The following is a 21200-nucleotide window of genomic DNA, read 5'->3' on the forward strand; positions in this document are numbered from 1 at the left end:
ATAGACTCGTTCTTCTATCTTCTGTATTTCTTATAACTGATTAGATTCTGTTTTAACAGCCTTATTGAGTTTTAATTCACATACCAAACAATTCACCCATTTAATTGACAAAATCAGTGGATTTAATACGTTCACAGAAATGTGCAACAATCTCCACAGTCAATTCAGAACATTTTCATCACCTCAAAAAGAAACTCTTCAGCTTATCACCCTTGTATCCTCCTCTGCCCCAGCCCAAAACAATCTCTGATCAAATACCAGAATTTTTGATGGTGTACCAGAAAGGATTGAAAGAGATCTTAACACTAAATATGTCAAATTCCAACACAATGATTGTTGAAATAAGACAATATCTTAACATTGCCTGTGAGAGGTTTTGTAGTGTTTCACTATTGCTTCTCATCACCCTTTAACCCTAGGTATTGCCCAGCCACTTTCTTTTATAAAATCATGTTGCAGTCTCTTGCCTTGGGTCAGTGAATACAGGATTTTTCCTTGGAGCCTTGCAAAATAATTTATAATTGTAATCAGTTCATCATCATATTCCAAGACTAACCCAAGCATCTGTCTCTGCTGGGCATCAGAAAGAAGGGAGATAGTTGTATCAAAAATAAATTTGTTTCCATGATCCAAGTCTAACTAATACCGTACCTTGAAAGCCAGTGACCTGTGTGAGTTTGGGGAACAAGATCATTTATCCTATATTTAGTGTTTTAAAGAGAGTGTCATAGCTTCCTTCCCTACCCTAAGACTTACTTTTGATATGGCTGGTCATTCTTTGAGGGAAGATTAATTCTGAATTAGACATATACAAGGACTCCCAAATTTTGTCTTTATTTTCAATGAATAGTCGTTTGTGACACTTTGAATCCTGAAAGGTGTGCTGCCCTGCAAGTAATACCTGGGCAGAGAAGCATTGACTTAAAAAGATTAAAAAAAAGGTTCACTTAAATCTGTCTGTCTGTGTGTCTTTGTATCTGTCTATCTATCAATCATCTATCTATCTATCTATCTTTTTGTATAGTATCTATTTGTAGTGTGGTAAACTATACATAACATAAAATTGATCATTTTAACCATTTCTAGGTATACAGTTCAGTGGCATTAAGTACATTCACAATGTTGTGCAATTATCACCACTATTACTACTATCCATTGCCAGAAATTTTTCATTATCCCAAGCTGACACCTCGTACTCATGAAATAATAACTCCCTGTTTCCCTCTCTTTCCAGTCCCCAGTTATATTTATTCTATTTCTGTCTCTATAAATTTATCTCCTCTATGTACCACATAAAGTACCATCATATGATATTTGTCTTTTTGTCTCTGGTGTATTTCACTCAGCAATGCTTCAAAGTTTCATCCATGTTAAGACTGAAGAATATACCATTTTATGTGTATATCACATTTTGTTTATCCATTCATCTGTTGATGAACATTGGGTTGTTTGCACCTTTTGGCTGTTGGTAGTATTGCTGCTATGAATACGAGCATACAAGTAATCTGAGTCTTGATTTGCAATTTTTGGGTGGAGTACATAGACATGGAATTAGTAGATCATATGGTAATTCTCTTTTTTGGTATGATATTTTGGAACATTCAAAAGGTTTCCAATTTCTTTATATCCTCTCCTGCACTTGTTTTCCAATGATGGATATGAACTAGTATCTTGTGTTTTTGGTTGCATTTCCCTGATTCTACAAATTTTATTATGTATTTTCATTTAGTTCGGTATGTTTTTTAAATTTCACTTTTCAGACTTCTGTGACTCATAGGTTATTTGGAAGTGCATTATTTAGTTTCTAAGTGTTTGGAGATTTTCCTGTTATCTTTCTGTTGCTAATTTCTAATTTGATTATGTTATGGTCAGAGAATACACTCTGATTTCAGGTCTTTTAAATTTGTCGAGGTTGGTTTTATGCCTCAGGATATGGTCTGTCTTGGTATATGCTTTTTTGGGCTTTTTTTTTTTTTTCCATGTTTATTTATTCTGTGAGAGAGACAGCAAGTAGGGGAGGGGCTGAGGGAGAGGGATAGGAGAATCTCTCCTGGGGCTCAATCTCATGACCTTGAGATCAGGACCTGAGCTGAAATCAAGAGTCAGACACTTAACTGACTGAGCCATGCAGGCACCTCTATGCATTTTGGGGTTTTGAAAAGAGTGTTTATTCTGTTGTTATCGGGTAGACTGTTCTATAAATGTCAGTTAAATCCTGTTAGTTGATGTTGCTGTTGAGTTTTACCATATCCTTGTTGGTTTTCTCTTTGGTTGTCTATCAGTTGTCGAGAGAGAGATGTCTTGAAGTTTCCAGTTATAATTGTAGATATGTCTTATTTTTCCTTTCAGTTCTGTTAGTTTTTGTTTCACATAATTTATAGTTATTTAGTACATACACCTTTAAGATTGCTGTGTCTTCATGTTGGATCATAGCTATTATCATCAGGTAATGTCCTCCCCCCCTTTTTAAAGTTTATTTATTTATTTTGAGAAAGAGAGAAAGAGAGCGTGCACAAGCAAGGGAGGGTCAGAGAGAGAGATAGGGAGAGAAAGAATCCCAAGCAGGCTCTGTGGTCCATTCTGCAAACTGTGAGATCATGACCTGAGCTGAGATCAAGAGACGCTTAACTGACTGGGCTACCCAGGCACCCTGGTAATGGCCCTTTTTATATACTACTTTGCTTTGCTTTCAAGTCTACTTAACTGATGCTAATACAGTGACTTCTGCTTTCTTTTGATTAATGTCTGTATGGTATATTTTTTTCCATTCCCCTATTTTAACTTCCTTATATTGTCTTATTTGAAGTGAATATTTTGTACACCATACAGGTGGGTCATATTTTAAAATTCATTCTGTCATTCTCTTTTGATTGGTGTATGTAGATCATTTACATTTAATGTTATTATTCTGCTAGGGCTTTAGTCTGCCATTTTAACTTTTGTTTGTTCTCTCTGTTTTTTGTTTTTCTGTTTTTTTTTAATCTTCCTGTGGGTTACCTGAACATTTTTTATAATTCCATTTTGATTTATCTATAGTGTTATTGATTGCATGTCTTTGTATAGCCTTTTTAATGGTTGCTTAAGATATTATATGCACATAATTAATCACAAAACTGGTATTGACATTTTACCAATTTAGGTGAAGTCTAGAAATTTTATGTACCTTTCCATCCCTTTACCTTTATTGTATTATATGTAGACCTCCTTAGATAAACAATAAGAGGAGGAAGTGCCTTGTAAGAGGAAGAAGTGCCTTGTTATTACTGCATATGAGTAGTCCCTATGTGGTCTCCACTGACACTGTGGGGGTGGAAGGCTCATACCTCCCAGGAGGTATGAGAATCTTAGTTCCCTCCTCTGATTTCTGTGATACCATGCTTGGTGAGGAGTGTTGGATGCCTTGTTACAGCTTTGTGAGGGTGAAGTCTAGCTTTCCACTTGGCCTTGCTTGTGTAGATAGGGTGGGTCCACAGTTTTTCACATTGTGTTTGGCTGCAGTAGAGTGATTATTGTCTAAAACTTTTCTATTTTGCTTTGTTGCCCCTTTCTTGGTCCTTTGGCTGGGAAGAACAGGATTTTGTTGGGGCTTCCGCTAACCCCAGCTTGCATCATCTTTTTTGGTGTTTCTGGTTTGTGAGCTTTTCTAGCTACAAGTCTGGAGTACATAAGGCAAAAAGAAATTTTAGGTAACCCACTGTTGTGCCATTCCTTGCATTCCAAGATCCCTGCTGATTTGCCTTTTTCTCTACCTTTTAGAGTCTTGAAAAAAATGTTTATTTTAGAAAGAGAAAAAGAGACAGACAGACAGGGTGTGAGCAGGGGAGGGGAAAAAAGTGAGAGGGAGACACAGAAGCTGAAGCAGGCTCCCGGCTCTGAGCTGTCAGCACAGAGTCTAACGTGGGACTCGAACCCACGAACCATGAGATCATGACCTGAGCTGAAGTCAGAAGCTTTTAACCAACTGAGCCACTCAGGGGCCCCATACAGTCTTTTTTTTTTTTCAGTTTATTTATTCTGAGATAGGGACTGTGCATGAACAGGGGAGGGGCAGAGAGAGAGGGAAAGAGAGAATCCCAAGCAGGCTCCGCACTGCCAGCATAGAGACCAACACTGGGCTCAAACTCATGAAACTGTGAGATTATGACCTGAGCCGAAACCAGGAGTCAGACGTGTAACTGACTGAGCCAGCCAGCTGCCCTTGGAGTCTTCTGATGTTTATTTTATATAGACTGTCCAGGGTTTGTAGTTTTAATTAGTGGGAAGAATAGGGAAAAATATGTCTACTCCATCTGCCAGGAAGTGGAAGTGTGTCTTTTGTGACTTTGAGTGTTTAACACTTTTTAATGTGCTAACTGGCCATTCCTCTATCTTCCTTTGTGAATGTCTTATCAGCTTTTCTCCCCCATTTGAGAGGTGGTTTGTTCTGTTATTATTGAGATGTAGGACTTCTTTTTTTTTAATACTAAAAAAATTTTTTTTTAATGTTTATTTATTTTTGAGAGAGAGAGAGACAGAGCATGAACAGGGGAGGGTCAGAGAGAGAGGGAGATACAGAATCCGAAGCAGTCTCCAGGCTCCGATCTGTTAGCACAGAGCCCGACATGGGGCCGAACTCACAAACTGTGAGATCATGACGTGAGCCGAAGTCGGAAGCTCAACCAACTGAGCCACCCAGGCGCCCCGAGATGTAGGACTTCTTCATATATTCTAGACACCAATCTCTTGTTAAATATGTTTTGTGAATATTTTCTCTCAGTGGGGCTTGTCTGTTCATTTTCTTTTTTTTTTTTTTTTTTAATTTTTTTTTTTTTAACATTTATTTATTGTTGAGACAGAGAGAGACAGAGCATGAACGGGGGAGGGTCAGAGAGAGAGGGAGACACAGAATTTGAAGCAGGCTCCAGACTCTGAGCTGTTAGCACAGAGCCCGACGCGGGGCTCGAACTCACATACCGCGAGATCGTGACCTGAGCCGAAGTCGGACGCTTAACCGACTGAGCCACCCAGGCGCCCCTTGTCTGTTCATTTTCTTAACTGTCTTTAGATATATCAGATTTTTCTTTTATGATTATTTCTATGTCATGTCTAAGAAACTTTTGCTTACTCCCAAATCATGAAGATGTTCTCCTATGTTTCCTTCTAGCAGTTTTATGGTTTTAGTATTTATATTTATGTCTATGATCCATCTCAGTTTGAATATATTGTGATGTAAGGATGGAGATTCATTCCCCCCAATATAGATATCCAGTTTTTTCAGCAATTTGGTTGAAAAATATTCCATTTCCCTATTGAATTGCTTCTTTCCCTGTATTAAGAACACCATGATAGCATATTATGTACTTGAGAGAATAGGTAAGATAGGATGCTTATGAGAGAAAACCCATGAATTTAAGAACTTGAAGACCGACCTCCCCCCCCCGCTTTTTTTAAGTAGACTCCATGCCCAACGTGGGGCTTGAACTCACAACCCTGAGATTGAGAGTTGCCTGCTCTACCAACTGAGCCAGCTAGGCACCCCTTGAAGACGCATTTTAAAATTTTGCTCTGTCATTTGTGGCTCCTTTATTTTCAGGAGTTTGACTTCTTTGAGCACAAATGCCTTTATTTGTAGAATTGAAATACTGATTATCTCTAGCGTACAGGGTTTAGGAGAGTTTGAATGAAAACACATGTAATGATAATAATAGCTACTGTCTTTGAGTGTTTATGATATGCTAGTTATTTATTGTTTTACTTAACTGTCTTTAAAATGTTGCTTTACCTGTTGCTAGTTGTTCAGTCCAAAGCAGCATAGATTAATGCACCTCTATTTAGTAACATATACCTGCAAGTCTCAGTGTTTTTATCCAGTTGAACATCCTGTGAAATTACATGTTCATATTTTCATTGTTGTACAACTGCACATTTGTTATATAATTCTTCATGGTTTTGCTTGAAAATTTTTTCTTGTGTCAGATAGGAAGTAGAGTATCTTATTAAAAAGTATAATTTCATTGTGGCTAAGGAATTCCGAGAATATTCTATTATTGCTAATAGATACTTTTACTATTAGTTTCCTGTGGCTGCTGGAACAAATTACCACAAACTGTGTGGCTTAAAGCAACAGAAATTTATTCTCTCACAGTACTGGAGTCCAGATCCTGATATCAGTGGGCAGAAATCAAGGTTTTGGTGAAGTTATATACACTCCCTTCAGAGGCTTCCTTCAGAATCAGTTCCTTGCCTCATTCAGATTTTGGTGGCTGCTTGAGGCCGTATCACTTCTGTCTAAGGCCAGAATCTTCAAATTTCTCTTTGCTGTGTCTTCATATGGCTTTCTCCTCTGTGTGGTCCAAATAGCCTCTGTCTTCATATGAAGACATATATGATTGCACTTAGGACCCACTCATATAATCCAGAATAATATCCCCATTTTAACATCCTTAATCATATCTTCAAATACCCTTTTATTTGTATTTATTTTTTATTTTTTGTCATCTAAGGTCCATGGGTTGGGATGTGGAGATCTTTGGAGGACCATTTTCAGCCTACCACAGACTGGTTTATGTAGTTTTACTAGAATAATTAACAATAACAACCAATAAGGTAAAAGCGCTGCTTAGGAACTTAGCAATGACAATTTCAAAGATATAAAAAACAAAAAAAGAATCCTTCTGAAGAGCATTTTGTCACTGTATTCTAAAACTGTTAATTATCTTTACCAATTTTATGTGAGGGGAATGGGCAAAATCTAAGCCAGAAGATTATAGTATGACCCAAAGAATAAACAAGTAGAAGGCGGCCAACACTTTGTGGTTTCTTTAGTGCATCTGGCTGAACTTCTGCTGACATTTTATTTTATCCTTTTTTTTTTATGTTTATTTTTGAGAGACAGAGCATGAGTGAGGGAGGGGCAGAGTGAGAGGGGGACAGAGGATCTGAAGCAGGCTCTGCACAGACAGTGGCAAGCCCCATGCCGGGGTCAAACTTCCCAACCGTGAGATAGTGACCTGAGCTGAAGTCAGATGCTCAACTGACTGAGCTACCCAAGTACCCATTATTATATTTTTTAAAATGTTTATTTATTTATTTTGAGAGAGACACAGTGTGTGTATGCATGCACGTGTGTGAGTGGGAGAGGGGCAGAGAGAGAGCGAGCCCAAACGGGCTCCGAGCTGTCAGCACAGAGTCCATTATGGGGCTCGATCTCAGAAACTGTGAGTTCATGACCTGAGCTGAAAACAAGAGTCTGGTGCTTAATAGACTGAGCCACCCAGGTGCCCCTCTGCTGACATTTTAGAAGTAACGTTTAGAAATGACTACAAAAATGTGTCTTTTTTAAAATAATAAATTTCTTTTGCTTAAAGTGTAAAATTTTCACATCCACCTCTTCTTTTCTACTCACCTCTCACACCCACCCCTCTTTATAAAAATAGGTGCCCCTTACTGAAGCAGTGGATCCAGTGGATTTGGAAGAATACCTCATTACTCATCCTTTAGCTGTGGATTCTGGGCCTTTAAGGGATTTGATTGAATTCCCTCCAGATGACATTGAAGTTGTTTATAGTCCTAGGGACTGTAGAACCCTTGTTTCAGCTGTACCTGAAGAAAGGTAAGGAGACCTTTACCTATATTTGATTTTAGTGTAACTGGAAAGATTACCTTGCTTGATTTTACTTGGGTCCTATTTCTTGTGGTGGTGGTGTTTCCTATTATATGACCATGAACTGCAGCAACCAAATTCACAGACATCAATGCTTTCCTTACGAAATTACTAATGTATTTTCTTTTTTGAAATAGTGAAATGGATCCACATGTTAGAGATTGTATAAGAAGTTATACAGAAGACTGGGCAATTGTGATCAGAAAGTAAGTCATATATTTATTATAACATTAAAAAATACTGAGTAGGATGTATAAATGTATTAAGGTAGATTAATAATAATTATGAGACCTGGAGCACCTGGGTGGCTTAGTTGGTTGAGCTTCTGACTTCAGCTCAGGTCATAATCTCCTGGTTCATGAGTTCAAGCCCCACATTGGGCTTGCTGCTGTCAATGCAGAGCCCTCTTCAGACCCTCCTCTGTCCCTCTCCCACTTGCTCTCTCTCAAACATAAATAAAACTTAAAAAAAAAAAAATTATGAGACCTGAAAATTCATTTGAAAAAACAGTTGAAGAAGCAAGAAGAATCTTTTGTTTATAAATCTGTTCTGGTTAGGAGTTCTGCAATTACTGCTGCTTACTTCACTTACTTTCCTTGTAAAACAATATGTTTGTCAGTAGTATTTCTGTATTATCATAGGTCATTGATAACTAATAATATATAATTATAATAACTTATAGTCTAATTCTTTTGGGAATTCATGGGTAGGTATTGATGAATAATTTGTATTTCTCAAAAAGAATCCAGTTTATTGAAACTTAAATAGTTAAGTTAAATTGAATAGCCTGTTTTCTAGATCAAGCTGTTTGAAAGGCCTCTACCCTTTATTAACTAACTAAATATTTATAGATCCTTGACCTGTACGTCTAATCAGGTAAATATTTTAAAAAAATAATGTTTTGTTCTCCCACAAAATTTATTTTTCTAATGGATGGTGTTTGAGATATCAAATCAGATTAAGAAATAAAAGTTTCCTTTGCTAATTTTAATTTGCATAATTAAAAGTCTTCATACTGAAAATTCTTAGCCTTATTTTATTTTTCTAAAGGAAATATAATGACTGAAGTAGTGGAGAATTCTGTTATGACATAGTTTTCAAAAATGAAGTTATCTGTGCTAACTTGTACTAGCAACAGTGATGTATCCTTTGCTTATTGTTTTGTCCTTATGGCTGCTGTCTTATTTCACTGGGTTTAATATTATGTTAAGCATCACTTGGGGATACTGCTGACATGCTTTTTAGTTTTAGTGTGACCTAATAAAAGCCAGTCTGTTACCCATTATAAAGAAGAGCTGTTTTTATGAACTTACAATTTTGATAAGGATTTCAATAACTAGATTTATTAGTGAATAAAACTGTTTCTCTGTCAAATAACTCAAAAATCTTTACTTCTATGCATGTATGTTGAAAACTTCTAATCAGAAATCTTAATATAATATAAACATTAATCTCAGAATCATGGAGTCTGCTACTTAACTCCCATCATGGGGTGCTGACCTTGGTTTAGACAAAGAGGTAAGGTAGTTAACATTTTTGGGTACTTACTATGTGTAGGGCATTTTATTGGGCACTTTATCTCAGTTAAGTTTCCAACAGATAAGATTGTTCAGGCTCAGAGCAGTTAAGTAATGTCTTTGAGGTCCCACAACCAGAAAATAGGATAGCCAAGATTAGAAGCTAGGAGCATCAGATTCTAATGCTTACATTTTTTCTGTTACATCAGATATTATTTATTATTGGCGGTATAGTAAATGGCAAAGGGGGTACTTTTATTGGACTACAAGTTTTAAAGTATCCCTGAAAGATGGAAGATAGGTGTGATTGGAACATGAGAGGAAACCATAATGCAGAATAATCTAAGGAGAAGATATATGAAGAAGCCTTGGTAGCACTTTAAGCTCAGAAACAGTGAATTGAGGCAATGGAAGGGAGACCTCGGGTAACTGTTTGACATTCGGTTACTTTGAAATCCCCTGTACCCTGTTTATACAGGAGTGGCTGCTGCAGAGGTATCTGCCTCATTTTTAGAGCATCATTTTTAGAGCTCATTTTAGAGCATTATGGGTCTTGAGCTGTTAATATAGTGGCCAGGGTGGGCATGCCATGGAAGAAGAAGGAACCCTTCATTCCTGGAAAAGTAGATACTGGCAGATTCTGCCTGGCAGCATGATTTGCTTCTTCTCCACAACCACTGGATATGGGGTGAGCGAGGCAGATACAGTATTTCCAGACAGATATGGGGTTATAAATTTAAAAATGAACACAGAACCCCAAATTGCCAGCTATTTGATGAAGATCAGCATGCTTCAAAAGAATTATCAAACTACAAATAACAGAACTAACAATTGAAAGTTGGCAATAGAGCAGCGCCTGGGTGGCTCAGTCAGTTGAGTGTCCACCTTCAGCTCAGGTCATGATCTCATGGCTCGTAAGTGTGAGCCCTGCGCCGGGCTCTGTGCTGACAGCTCAGAGCCTGGTGCCTGCTTTGGATTCTGTGTCCATCTCTCTGCCCCTCCCCTGCTCGTGCACTGTCTCTCTTTCTCTCTCTCAAATATAAATAAACATTAAAACATATATATATCCTCAAGGAGACATGAAAGGATATGGTAATCGTGTAAAAATCAACTAGTTATCTTTGGAAATTAATATTTTATTCAGTGAAAACATATAAAAAACTCAGCAGATGGTCTTATTGGCAAAGTGGACATCATGACCAAAGGGTGGAATAGTAAGCCGAAAGGTATGGTGGAGGTAACTCTTATGGAGAAAAAAAAATGTAGGGTGAGGGGGATGGGGAGAGCCAAGAAGAGGGGCTGAATTTCCTACTTTGTAGAACTAATCAGAAGAGACCTTACTAATAAGGTGAATTTGAGCCAAGACCTGAAGGGAGTAAGGAAGTGAGCCCTTTGGATTTCAGGAATGTATTAGGCAGAGGGGAGAACAGCATATGCAGAGGCTCCATACTGGAAGCCTGCTACGGGTGTTCAAAGAATAGCAAAGAGGTCGATGTGACTGGAATAGAATAAATGAGGGAGAGAATGCTGAGATATGAGGTCATAACAATGGTGGTGTGTGTATGGGGTTGGATGGGTAATCCTGTAGAGCCTTATCATAGCAACCAGCCGGAGGTCAGAGTGTTAATTTATGAGTATTGATTGGGGCACCTGGGTGGCTCAGCTGGTTAAGCATCTGACTCTTAGTTTCGGCTCAGGTCATGATCTCATAGTTCATGAGTTCCAGCCCTGTGTTGCGCTCTGCGTTGACAGCATAGAGCTTGCTTGGGATTTCTCTCTCTCTCTCTCTCTCTCTCTCTCTCTCTGCCCCTGACTCTCTGTCTCTCTCTCTCTCTCTCTCTCAAAATAAATAAACTTAAAAAAAAAGAAGCTTTAAGAAAGAAGACTATTGATCATGAATCATGTCATTCTCAGCTCTTTTGAATTTTATACTGTCAATTAATTTTTTAGGACATAAAGGAGGCAGAATGCAACACATTTCTTTTGTTAGAGCAGCTTAGACATGCAACTTCACAAATTAAGACACTTTAAAAATTTCATGAAAGAGTAAAACATCTGCTTTTGAGTAATACCTTTTATGTTATTACATTGAATATCGTTATTTTAGTTCTTCCAGAGGAAAATGCTGTCTTTTATTTTGTGATTATGCAGTGATATGATCGTGTAGCTGCTATTTTAATATCTTTAGCAACAAGACACAATATGAATGACTCATATCAAGTGTGATTCCTTACTATTTCATAAATTCACTGGTGGCAAGAACCATATCATCCTCTGGTAATCATAATTGTTTTTGCTCCAATTAAAATTTTCCCCAGTTGGGCTATATGAAGTGTGGAACAATAATTGCTCTTGGATTTTGGTGTCTGTTGAATGCTCTTGGATATTGGGTTTTTAGGCAAGAAAGTTACATTAATTTCAGAGTTATTCTAAGTCTAATACATATATTACGTAACAATATATGTTACGTAATATATGTATGCAGTGGTGGAGATCTTGCTGTTTTTTATTTTAAAAGTCTGCAGCCTTAGGGGCACCCGGGTGGCTCAGTCGGTTGAGCATCCAACTTCGGCTCAGGTCATGATCTCCCTGTTCCTGAGTTTGAGCCTCGTGTCAGCTCAGAGCCTAGAGCCTGTTTCAAACTCTGTGTCTCCCTCTCTCTTTCTGACCTTCCCCCACTTGTGCTCTGTCTTTCACTCTCTCAAAAATAAAAATAAACATTAAAAAAAAATTTTTTAAAGTCTGCAGTTTTAGCTTGTTTAAGATCATTTATACATAATGAGATATAGGAACTTTTTTGGCTATTTGAAATTTTAAGATTCAGTGCTTTATATTTTTCTGCCTTTAAAAAATTTACATTGTTATGAATGTAATACATATTTTCTACTCTCTCATTTTATTCTTTAACCTGGTTTCTCATTCTTTCTTTTTACTGAAAAGAAAAAAGTTCTCTGAATTGAAAGTACAACTCTGAATTGAAAGTACAACTTAAGTTATATATACATGGTTCCCATGGAAAGAAGGAGAATATAGTTTACTTCTGGAATCTCATTATCTGTTCTCTAGTTGAAATAAAGGAACTGTGAATGGAAGTCTTCCTAATCGATCACTCTGGTTAAATGTTTGACACAATCAAAACTGCTGGGATGTATCCTTATTAATGTAAAGAAGTAATACAGAGAACAGTGGGCTTATTACATCATGATGAAAATGAAAAATTTCCAAAAACTGATATGTATTTAACTATTTTATTTTGAATAGATATCATAAACTGGGAACAGGATTTAATCCTAATACATTAGATAAACAGAAAGAAAGGCAAAAAGGTTTGCCAAAACAGGTCTTTGAATCTGATGAAGCTCCAGATGGCAACAACTACCAGGATGAGCAAGTAATACTTTTATTTTTAAATTATTACAAGAAATTATTTTAAAGTAGTTTATTTTTTAATTTCTTAATTAATATATTTAATGTTTTGCACGACAGGATGATCTTAAAAGACGTTCAATGTCAATAGATGATACTCCAAGGGGTAGCTGGGCCTGCAGTATTTTTGACTTGAAAAATTCGCTTCCTGATGCTCTGCTTCCTAATTTACTTGATCGAACGCCCAATGAAGAAATAGACCGTCAGAATGATGACCAAAGGAAATCAAACCGTCACAAGGAACTCTTTGCTCTGCACCCATCACCAGATGAGGTATAGATGTTTATATATAAAGAAGCAGATGATTATTAAGATAGATATTTTGGGAATATCACATAAAGTATTCTAATAATATAGGGAATAAAACAACTGAAACATAGGTATAACTTCTAGTAAATGAGATATATATATATTATGCTTAATATATAACTTAATATAATTTCTATGAATTGAGCACATTTAGGATCTAACGAGTTCTCTTTGAGGGTAAATTGGTCCTTATTTTCTCTGCTCAGTTGTGAAGACTAAAAGTATTAGATTAATAAAATAAGTTTTTAGAAAATTATAAAGGGTTGACATATGATAAGAATGTTCATTTTAGTATTGCTTGTCAATTTGTAGGAAGAGCCAATAGAACGACTTAGTGTTCCTGATGTGCCCAAAGAGCATTTTGGTCAAAGACTTCTTGTAAAATGTTTATCACTCAAGTGAGTATTTATTTTGTTTACTGTATAGCTTTTATTTTTCAAATAACATTTTGAGTATTAGTATAACAATCCTAGTAGATTTTATGCTTGTATTTGTGTCCTTTTGAGAAGTATTGTTCTTCTATATGTAATTTTAAATGCTACTAAGCATTAAAACTATTGTATGAAGGTAAGCTTTAAGAACATTTTTGCCTCACAGGTGAAGATGACTTTTTGTCACAGCTATATAATTAGTCTTAAAACTTGAACAAAAATTTGCTGAATTTCTTGTGTTTACCAGACACTGTACTTGGCTTGGGGAATATAAAGGCAAAGTATCTTTTCCCTTAAAGACTTGATTATACAAGCCTACATGGTAGGCTTTGTGGGTGTTTTGAAGATTCTGAGTTTCTATATTTTTCTTTATGTAAAAAAGTTAAATGACTTTTGATCTAACGTCATCGAAGTGATAATGTCCTGAATTTATATTCTTCACAAAGTGCTTTATTTTATTTTAATTTCTCTATTTTAACTCATCTTGTCTTCAGTGTAATTCTATAAGGTATATATTATTTTCTTCATTTTACAAATGAGGAAATCAAGATTCAAAAGCATTAGCAGAAGTGAACTGACTGGCATGCTCACTGTTTTGCACCCAGTAACTGAAAAAAAAACACAAAACACCTCGATGCTGTTTTCATTGTATCATGTTAATATTATGGTTAATTACCAGTTCTGACTTAAGAAAAAGGAAGTTTTAATACATAGAACTTTCTAAAAGGAGCAACTCATAGGGATAGACCACTTCCGTGTCTGGATAACTTAGGCAGTTTTCTTCCTTTGAAAGCTAAGGCATTATGTATTTAGTTAGATTTATCTAGAAAGTTGTTAGAGCTTTAGTGCATTGAGTCTTTTGAAGATCATATTCTTTTTTTGTTTTTTTATTTGCTTTTTTTGACAGCTTTCTTATGATATAATTTAAATATAAAATTCACCCTTTTAAAGTCAGTGGTTTATTTGTTTTTATTTATTTTAAAAATTTTAATTCCAATATAGTTAACATACAGTATTATATTATCTTCTGGTGTACAATATAGTGATTCAGCAGTTTTGTATATTATTTATTGCTCATCATGATAAGTGTACAGTTAACCTCTTCTCCTATTTCACCCATCCTCCTTCCCTACCCACCTCCCCTCTGGTAACTATCTGTTTGTCCTCTGTAGTTAACAGTTTGGTTTCTGGTTTTTTGTTTGTTTTTGTTTTTTTTTAAATTCCACATGTGAGTGAAATCATATGGATTTTCTCTTTCACTGATTGAATTATTTCACTTAGCATTATATTCTCTCTGTTCCTTTCTTCTCTTGCTCACTTCTTTCATGATTTGCTAGCTTTCTTAAGTGATATACTTGGATCCCTAGCTCTTTATTTTTTGCATATCTGTTACTGGGTTTTGATTTGTGGTTACAATTAAGTTTGTGTATAACATCTTATGACTAAGCAGTCTATATTAAGTTGCTTGAGTTTGAACCCATTCTTTACCACCCCCCCACCTATGTTTATAAAAGGTATCCTACTTTACATCTTTTTATTTTGTGGATCCTTGACTGAGTTTTACAGATATGTTTAATTTTGCTGCTTTTGTGCTTCCTACTTTTCTTATTCCTGCTTATGGTCTTTCCTCTCAAAGAATCCCCTTTAAAATTTCTTGTAAGGCTGGTTTAGTGGTCATGAATTCCTTTAACTGTTATTTGTCTGGGAACCTCTTTACTCTCATTCTGTTCTAATGATAGCTGGATAAAGTGTTCTTGGCTGCAGGTTTTTTTCTTTCAGCACTTTGAATATATCTTGCCATTCCCTTTGGCTTGCAAAGTTTCTGCTGAACAATCAGCTGGTAGCCTTATGGAGTTTTCCTAGTATGTATGTAACTTTTCTTTTCTTTTGCTGCTTTTAAAATTCTCTGCTTTATCGCTGCTTTTTGCCATTTTAATTACAATGCGTCTTGGTGTGGACCTCCTTGGGTTGATTTTGTTGGGGGCTCTCTGTGCTTCCTCAATCTGGATTTCTGTTTCCTTCCCCAGATTTGGGAAGTTTTCAGCTATTATTTTTTCAAATAAATTTTCTGCCCCTGTTCCTTTCTCTTCTTCTGGGATTCCTGTAATGCAAATGTTATTATGCTAGATGGTGCTGCTGAGTTCCTTAAGTCTGTCTTCATTTTTTATTATTTTGTTTCCCTCTCTCCTCTTCAGCTTGATTGCTTTCCATTTCTCAGTCCTCTGATCCTCTAATCCAGGTCACTAATCCTTTCCTCTGTTTCCTCTAGTCTCCTATTTATTCCATCTAGTGTCTTTTTAATTTTAGTTACTGAGTTCTTCATCTCTGATTGGTTCTTTTGTATGTTTTCTATCTCTTTGTTATGGGTCTCACTGAGGTCCTCCACTTTTTCTCAAGTTCTGTGAGTATCTTTATGACCATTCCTTTAAATTCTCTGTCAGGCATATGACTTATTTTAGTTTCGTTTAGCTCTCTTTTGTCCTATATCTTTCATTTGTGACAAATTCCTCTGTCTCCTCATTTTGTCTAACTCTCTGTGTCTGTTTCTGTGTGTTAGGAAAGTAGGCTATGTCTCCTGCTCTTTCAAGTAGTGGCCTTAAGAAGAGGTCTTGTAATGCCCTGCAGTGTAGTGTCCCCTGTTCACCAGATCCTGGGTGATTGAGGAGGTCTCCTATGTGTCATTCAGGTGTCTGTCAGGGCTAAGCTGCTTTTGCCTTTAGTTTGTCATCTGTGATGGTTCTCTTTGCCTCTTGTGGACAGGATTTTGTCCCTTTGTTGTTAGTGGGTGAATCTAAGGGCACCTTGGGCTTAAGTTGAGTCAGACCAGGTATTTGCCAGAAATGTAGCAGCACCAAACTGCCGTACACCTTCCATGTTGTCTCCTGAGAAGCTTTTGTTGGTGGACAAGGCCTGCAGTCAGACCAGCTGTCTGCCCCCAGCCCCCTGCTGGGGCCACAGGGGGACTGGTATGTTTGGTTATTTTTCTCTCTTCCCAGGGTAGGAGTCGCTTTATAGTAGTGTTGGCTCCTATCAGGGCTGCTTGCACACTGTCAGGCTTGTGGCACCGCTTTGGATGGGTTCTGCCAAGGGATATTGCAGGGGGCAGGTCTGCAGGAGAATGCAGAGGCATGGTGTGCTCTTAGCAGTTTAGGTGCAGGTGTTGGCAGTATGCTGGTTCCTGCAGATACTTAGGTTGGGGCATCAGGGAGGGAAAAGGCACCCACCAGCTCCTTTGCTCCTGGAGAAGTCTCTCAATGATCCCTGCCCCTCCAGCAATGTTCTGAGATTAGTAAACAAATCTTCCTCCTGAATACACCAGGAATTTTTCAAGGTGATACTTCTGTGCTGTAAAATCTGAGGGACTGTTTGTTGTGCTGTCTCATTAAGAGTGGGAACTCAGTTTCATTTTGCCCTCCTGGCTGATTTTTAAAATTCGAGGTGTTTAGCCTCACTGTAAGAACTCACAAAATTTGGCCTCTCTGATTTAAAAAAAAAAATTAAAAAAAATTTTATTTTGAGAGAGAGAGAGAGAGAGAGAATGAGCAGGGGAGGGGCAGAGAGAGAAGGAGACACAGAATCTGAAGCAGGCTCCAGGCTCTGAGCTGTCAGCATAGAGCCTGACACAGGGTTCGAACTCACGAACCATGAGATAACCTGAGCTAAAGTCGGATGCTTAACTGACTGAGCCACCCAGGCACCCCTGGCCTCTCTCATTTTCAAAGTCACATGTTATTAGTCTGCCCCCTCTGGGTTCCCTGTGCCGGGGTGCTTAGTGAGAGTCTCATTTTGTTTCTGCATTTACTGTTTCCTTCCCTCCTGTGGATGGTCCTGTGGGTTCATTTAGCTCCTCACCTGCTCTTCCTCCTTCCTTTGATGTGGCCTCTTCTCTACATTTAGCTGTGGAGAGTCTGTTCTGCCAGTCTTTGGGTTGGGTTATTTACACTTATGTGGGTGTTATCTATGGGAAGAGGTGAGCTTAGGGTCTTCCTACTCCACCATCTTCCGTGGAAGTCTAACATCAGTGGTTTTTAGTAAATTCAGAGTTGTACAACTATTGCTGTGACTAATTCTTGAACATATTCATCACCCCAGAGAGAAACTTCATACCTGTATTAGTTTGTTCCAACTACCATAATAAAATACCATAGACTGGGTAGCTTAAACAACAGAAATTTATTTTCTCACAGTGCTGGAGAGTGGAAGTTGAAGTTCAGGGTGTTGGTAGGATTGGTTTCTGATGAGACTTCTCTTCCTGGCTTGTAGATGGCCATCTTCTTCTTGTTCCCCGATATGACCTTTTCTTTGTTCCTGCATGAAGAGAGAAAGTTCTCTGGTGTTTCTTTTTCTTTTTATAAAGACACCAGTCTTTTTGGCTTAGGGTCTCACCCTAATTTTGTCAGTAGTGTGTTTTGGTAGGCCTTGGAGTGATTAAAAATTGCTTTTTTGGAGCGCCGGTGTGGCTCAGTCGGTTAAGCACCTGACTCTTGATTTTGGTTCAGGTCCTGATCTTGCAACTTGTGAGATCAAGTCCTATGTCGGGCTCTCCACTGACAGCGCAGAGCCTGCTTGGGATTCTCTCTCTCCCGCTGTCTTTACCCCTCTCCTGCTCTCTCAAAAGAAATAAGTATTTTAAGAAATTGCCTTTTTAAAAAGTGTTTTTTGAATTCTCAAAATTTCAAATAAATGAGCACTTAACAGTGGGGAAAAAAGCAACCTTTTTTGCAGCTTGGTGCACTTGCATTGAGTATCTGGTGCTCAAATAGTATTTCTTGACAAACTCAAACACGTGTATGTTTGGTTGCCTGGGAGTAGCATAGTATGCGTTTTTTAAGTTTTCATACTGAATGTATGAGAGGTATACATTTAAAAACAGAAAAGAAAAAAAAAATACAACCATGGCAGTCCTTTTGTATAATGGAAGAGCCTTTTGAAACATTAAAGAAAAAAATGAAATGATGTATCTCATTTAAAATATTCTTGTCATGCATTAGTAGCTTTTTTTTTTTTTTTTTTTATTTTTTTTTTTAATATATGAAATTTACTGTCAAATTGGTTTCCATACAACACCCAGTGCTCATCCCAAAAGGTGCCCTCCTCAATACCCATCACCCACCCTGCCCTCCCTCCCACCCCCCATCAACCCTCAGTTTGTTCTCAGTTTTTAACAGTCTCTTATGCTTTGGCTCTCTCCCACTCTAGCCTCTTTTTTTTTTTTTTTTTTTTTCCTTCCCCTCCCGCATGGGTTTCTGTTATGTTTCTCAGGATCCACATAAGAGTGAAACCATATGGTATCTGTCTTTCTCTGTATGGCTTATTTCACTTAGCATCACACTCTCCAGTTCCATCCATGTTGCTACAAAAGGCCATATTTCATTTTTTCTCATTGCCACGTAGTATTCCATTGTGTATATAAACCACAATTTCTTTATCCATTCATCAGTTGATGGACATTTAGGCTCTTTCCATAATTTGGCTATTGTTGAGAGTGCCGCTATAAACATTGGGGTACAGGTGCCCCTATGCATCAGTACTCCTGTATCCCTTGGGTAAATTCCTAGCAGTGCTATTGCTGGGTCATAGGGTAGGTCTATTTTTAATTTTCTGAGGAACCTCCACACTGCTTTCCAGAGCGGCTGCACCAATTTGCATTCCCACCAACAGTGCAAGAGGGTTCCTGTTTCTCCACATCCTCGCCAGCATCTATAGTCTCCTGATTTCTTCATTTTGGCCACTCTGACTGGCGTGAGGTGATATCTGAGTGTGGTTTTGATTTGTATTTCCCTGATAAGGAGCGACGTTGAACATCTTTTCATGTGCCTGTTGGCCATCCGGATGTCTTCTTTAGAGAAGTGTCTATTCATGTTTTCTGCCCATTTCTTCACTGGGTTATTTGTTTTTCTGGTGTGGAGTTTGATGAGCTCTTTATAGATTTTGGATACTAGCCCTTTGTCCGATGTGTCATTTGCAAATATCTTTTCCCATTCCGTTGGTTGCCTTTTAGTTTTGTTGGTTGTTTCCTTTGCTGTGCAGAAGCTTTTTATCTTCATAAGGTCCCAGTAATTCACTTTTGCTTTTAATTCCCTTGCCTTTGGGGATGTGCCGAGTAAGAGATTGCTACGGCTGAGGTCAGAGAGGTCTTTTCCTGCTTTCTCCTCTAAGGTTTTGATGGTTTCCTGTCTCACATTCAGGTCCTTTATCCATTTTGAGTTTATTTTTGTGAATGGTGTGAGAAAGTGGTCTAGTTTCAACCTTCTGCATGTTGCTGTCCAGTTCTCCCAGCACCATTTGTTAAAGAGACTGTCTTTTTTCCATTGGATGTTCTTTCCTGCTTTGTCAAAGATGAGTTGGCCATACGTTTGTGGGTCTAGTTCTGGGGTTTCTATTCTATTCCATTGGTCTATGTGTCTGTTTTTATGCCGATACCATGCTGACTTGATGATGACAGCTTTGTAGTAGAGGCTAAAGTCTGGGATTGTGATGCCTCCTGCTTTGGTCTTCTTCTTCAAAATTACTTTGGCTATTCGGGGCCTTTTGTGGTTCCATATGAATTTTAGGATTGCTTGTTCTAGTTTCGAGAAGAATGCTGGTGCAATTTTGATTGGGATTGCATTGAATGTGTAGATAGCTTTGGGTAGTATTGACATTTTGACAATATTTATTCTTCCAATCCATGAGCAGGGAATGTCTTTCCATTTCTTTATATCTTCTTCAATTACCTGCATAAGCTTTCTATAGTTTTCAGCATACAGATCTTTTACATCTTTGGTTAGATTTATTCCTAGGTATTTTATGCTTCTTGGTGCAATTGTGAATGGGATCAGTTTCTTCATTTGTCTTTCTGTTGCTTCATTGTTAGTGTATAAGAATGCAACTGATTTCTGCACATTGATTTTGTATCCTGCAACTTTGCTGAATTCATGTATCAGTTCTAGCAGACTTTTGGTGGAGTCTATCGGATTTTCCATGTATAATATCATGTCATCTGCAAAAAGCGAAAGCTTGACTTCATCTTTGCCAATTTTGATGCCTTTGATTTCCTTTTGTTGTCTGATTGCTGATGCTAGAACTTCCAGCACTATGTTAAACACGAGCGGTGACAGTGGGCATCCCTGTCGTGTTCCTGATCTCAGGGAAAAAGCTCTCAGTTTTTCCCCGTTGAGGATGATGTTAGCTGTGGGCTTTTCATAAATGGCCTTTATGATCTTTAAGTATGTTCCTTCTATCCCAACTTTCTCAAGGGTTTTTATTAAGAAAGGGTGCTGGATTTTGTCAAAGGCCTTTTCTGCATCGATTGACAGGATCATATGGTTCTTCTCTTTTTTTTTGTTAATGTGATGTATCACGTTGATCGATTTGCGAATGTTGAACCAGCCCTGCATCCCAGGAATGAATCCCACTTGATCATGGTGAATAATTCTTTTTATATGCTGTTGAATTCGATTTGCTAGTATCTTATTAAGAATTTTTGCATCCATATTCATCAGGGATATTGGCCTGTAGTTCTCTTTTTTTACTGGGTCTCTGTCTGGTTTAGGAATCAAAGTAATACTGGCTTCATAGAATGAGTCTGGAAGTTTTCCTTCCCTTTCTATTTCTTGGAATAGCTTGAGAAGGATAGGTATTATCTCTGCTTTAAACGTCTGGTAGAACTCCCCTGGGAAGCCATCTGGTCCTGGACTCTTATTTGTTGGGAGATTTTTGATAACCGATTCAATTTCTTCGCTGGTTATGGGTCTGTTCAAGCTTTCTATTTCCTCCTGATTGAGTTTTGGAAGAGTGTGGGTGTTTAGAAATTTGTCCATTTCTTCCAGGTTGTCCAATTTGTTGGCATATAATTTTTCATAGTATTCCCTGATAATTGTTTGTATCTCTGAG

General features: G+C 37.6%; 1 protein-coding gene across 15 annotated transcripts in view; it reads left to right on the forward strand.

The window, feature by feature from the left end:
- Nucleotides 1-21200, forward strand: part of DOCK7 (dedicator of cytokinesis 7) — a 234727-nt gene that overhangs the window by 29330 nt on the left and 184197 nt on the right. For all 15 annotated transcript variants that reach the window (XM_078451829.2, XM_078451830.2, XM_078451831.2 and 12 more), the window contains exons 3-7: nt 7416-7591; nt 7780-7848; nt 12421-12550; nt 12646-12858; nt 13207-13292. In XM_078451829.2, the coding sequence (XP_078307955.1) occupies nt 7416-7591; nt 7780-7848; nt 12421-12550; nt 12646-12858; nt 13207-13292 (674 nt within the window). The remainder of the gene's footprint in view (nt 1-7415; nt 7592-7779; nt 7849-12420; nt 12551-12645; nt 12859-13206; nt 13293-21200) is intronic.

The sequence above is a fragment of the Panthera onca genome, chromosome C1 (assembly GCF_046562875.1).
Source record: "Panthera onca isolate mPanOnc1 chromosome C1, mPanOnc1 haplotype 2, whole genome shotgun sequence".
NCBI classification, from domain to species: domain Eukaryota; kingdom Metazoa; phylum Chordata; class Mammalia; order Carnivora; family Felidae; genus Panthera; species Panthera onca.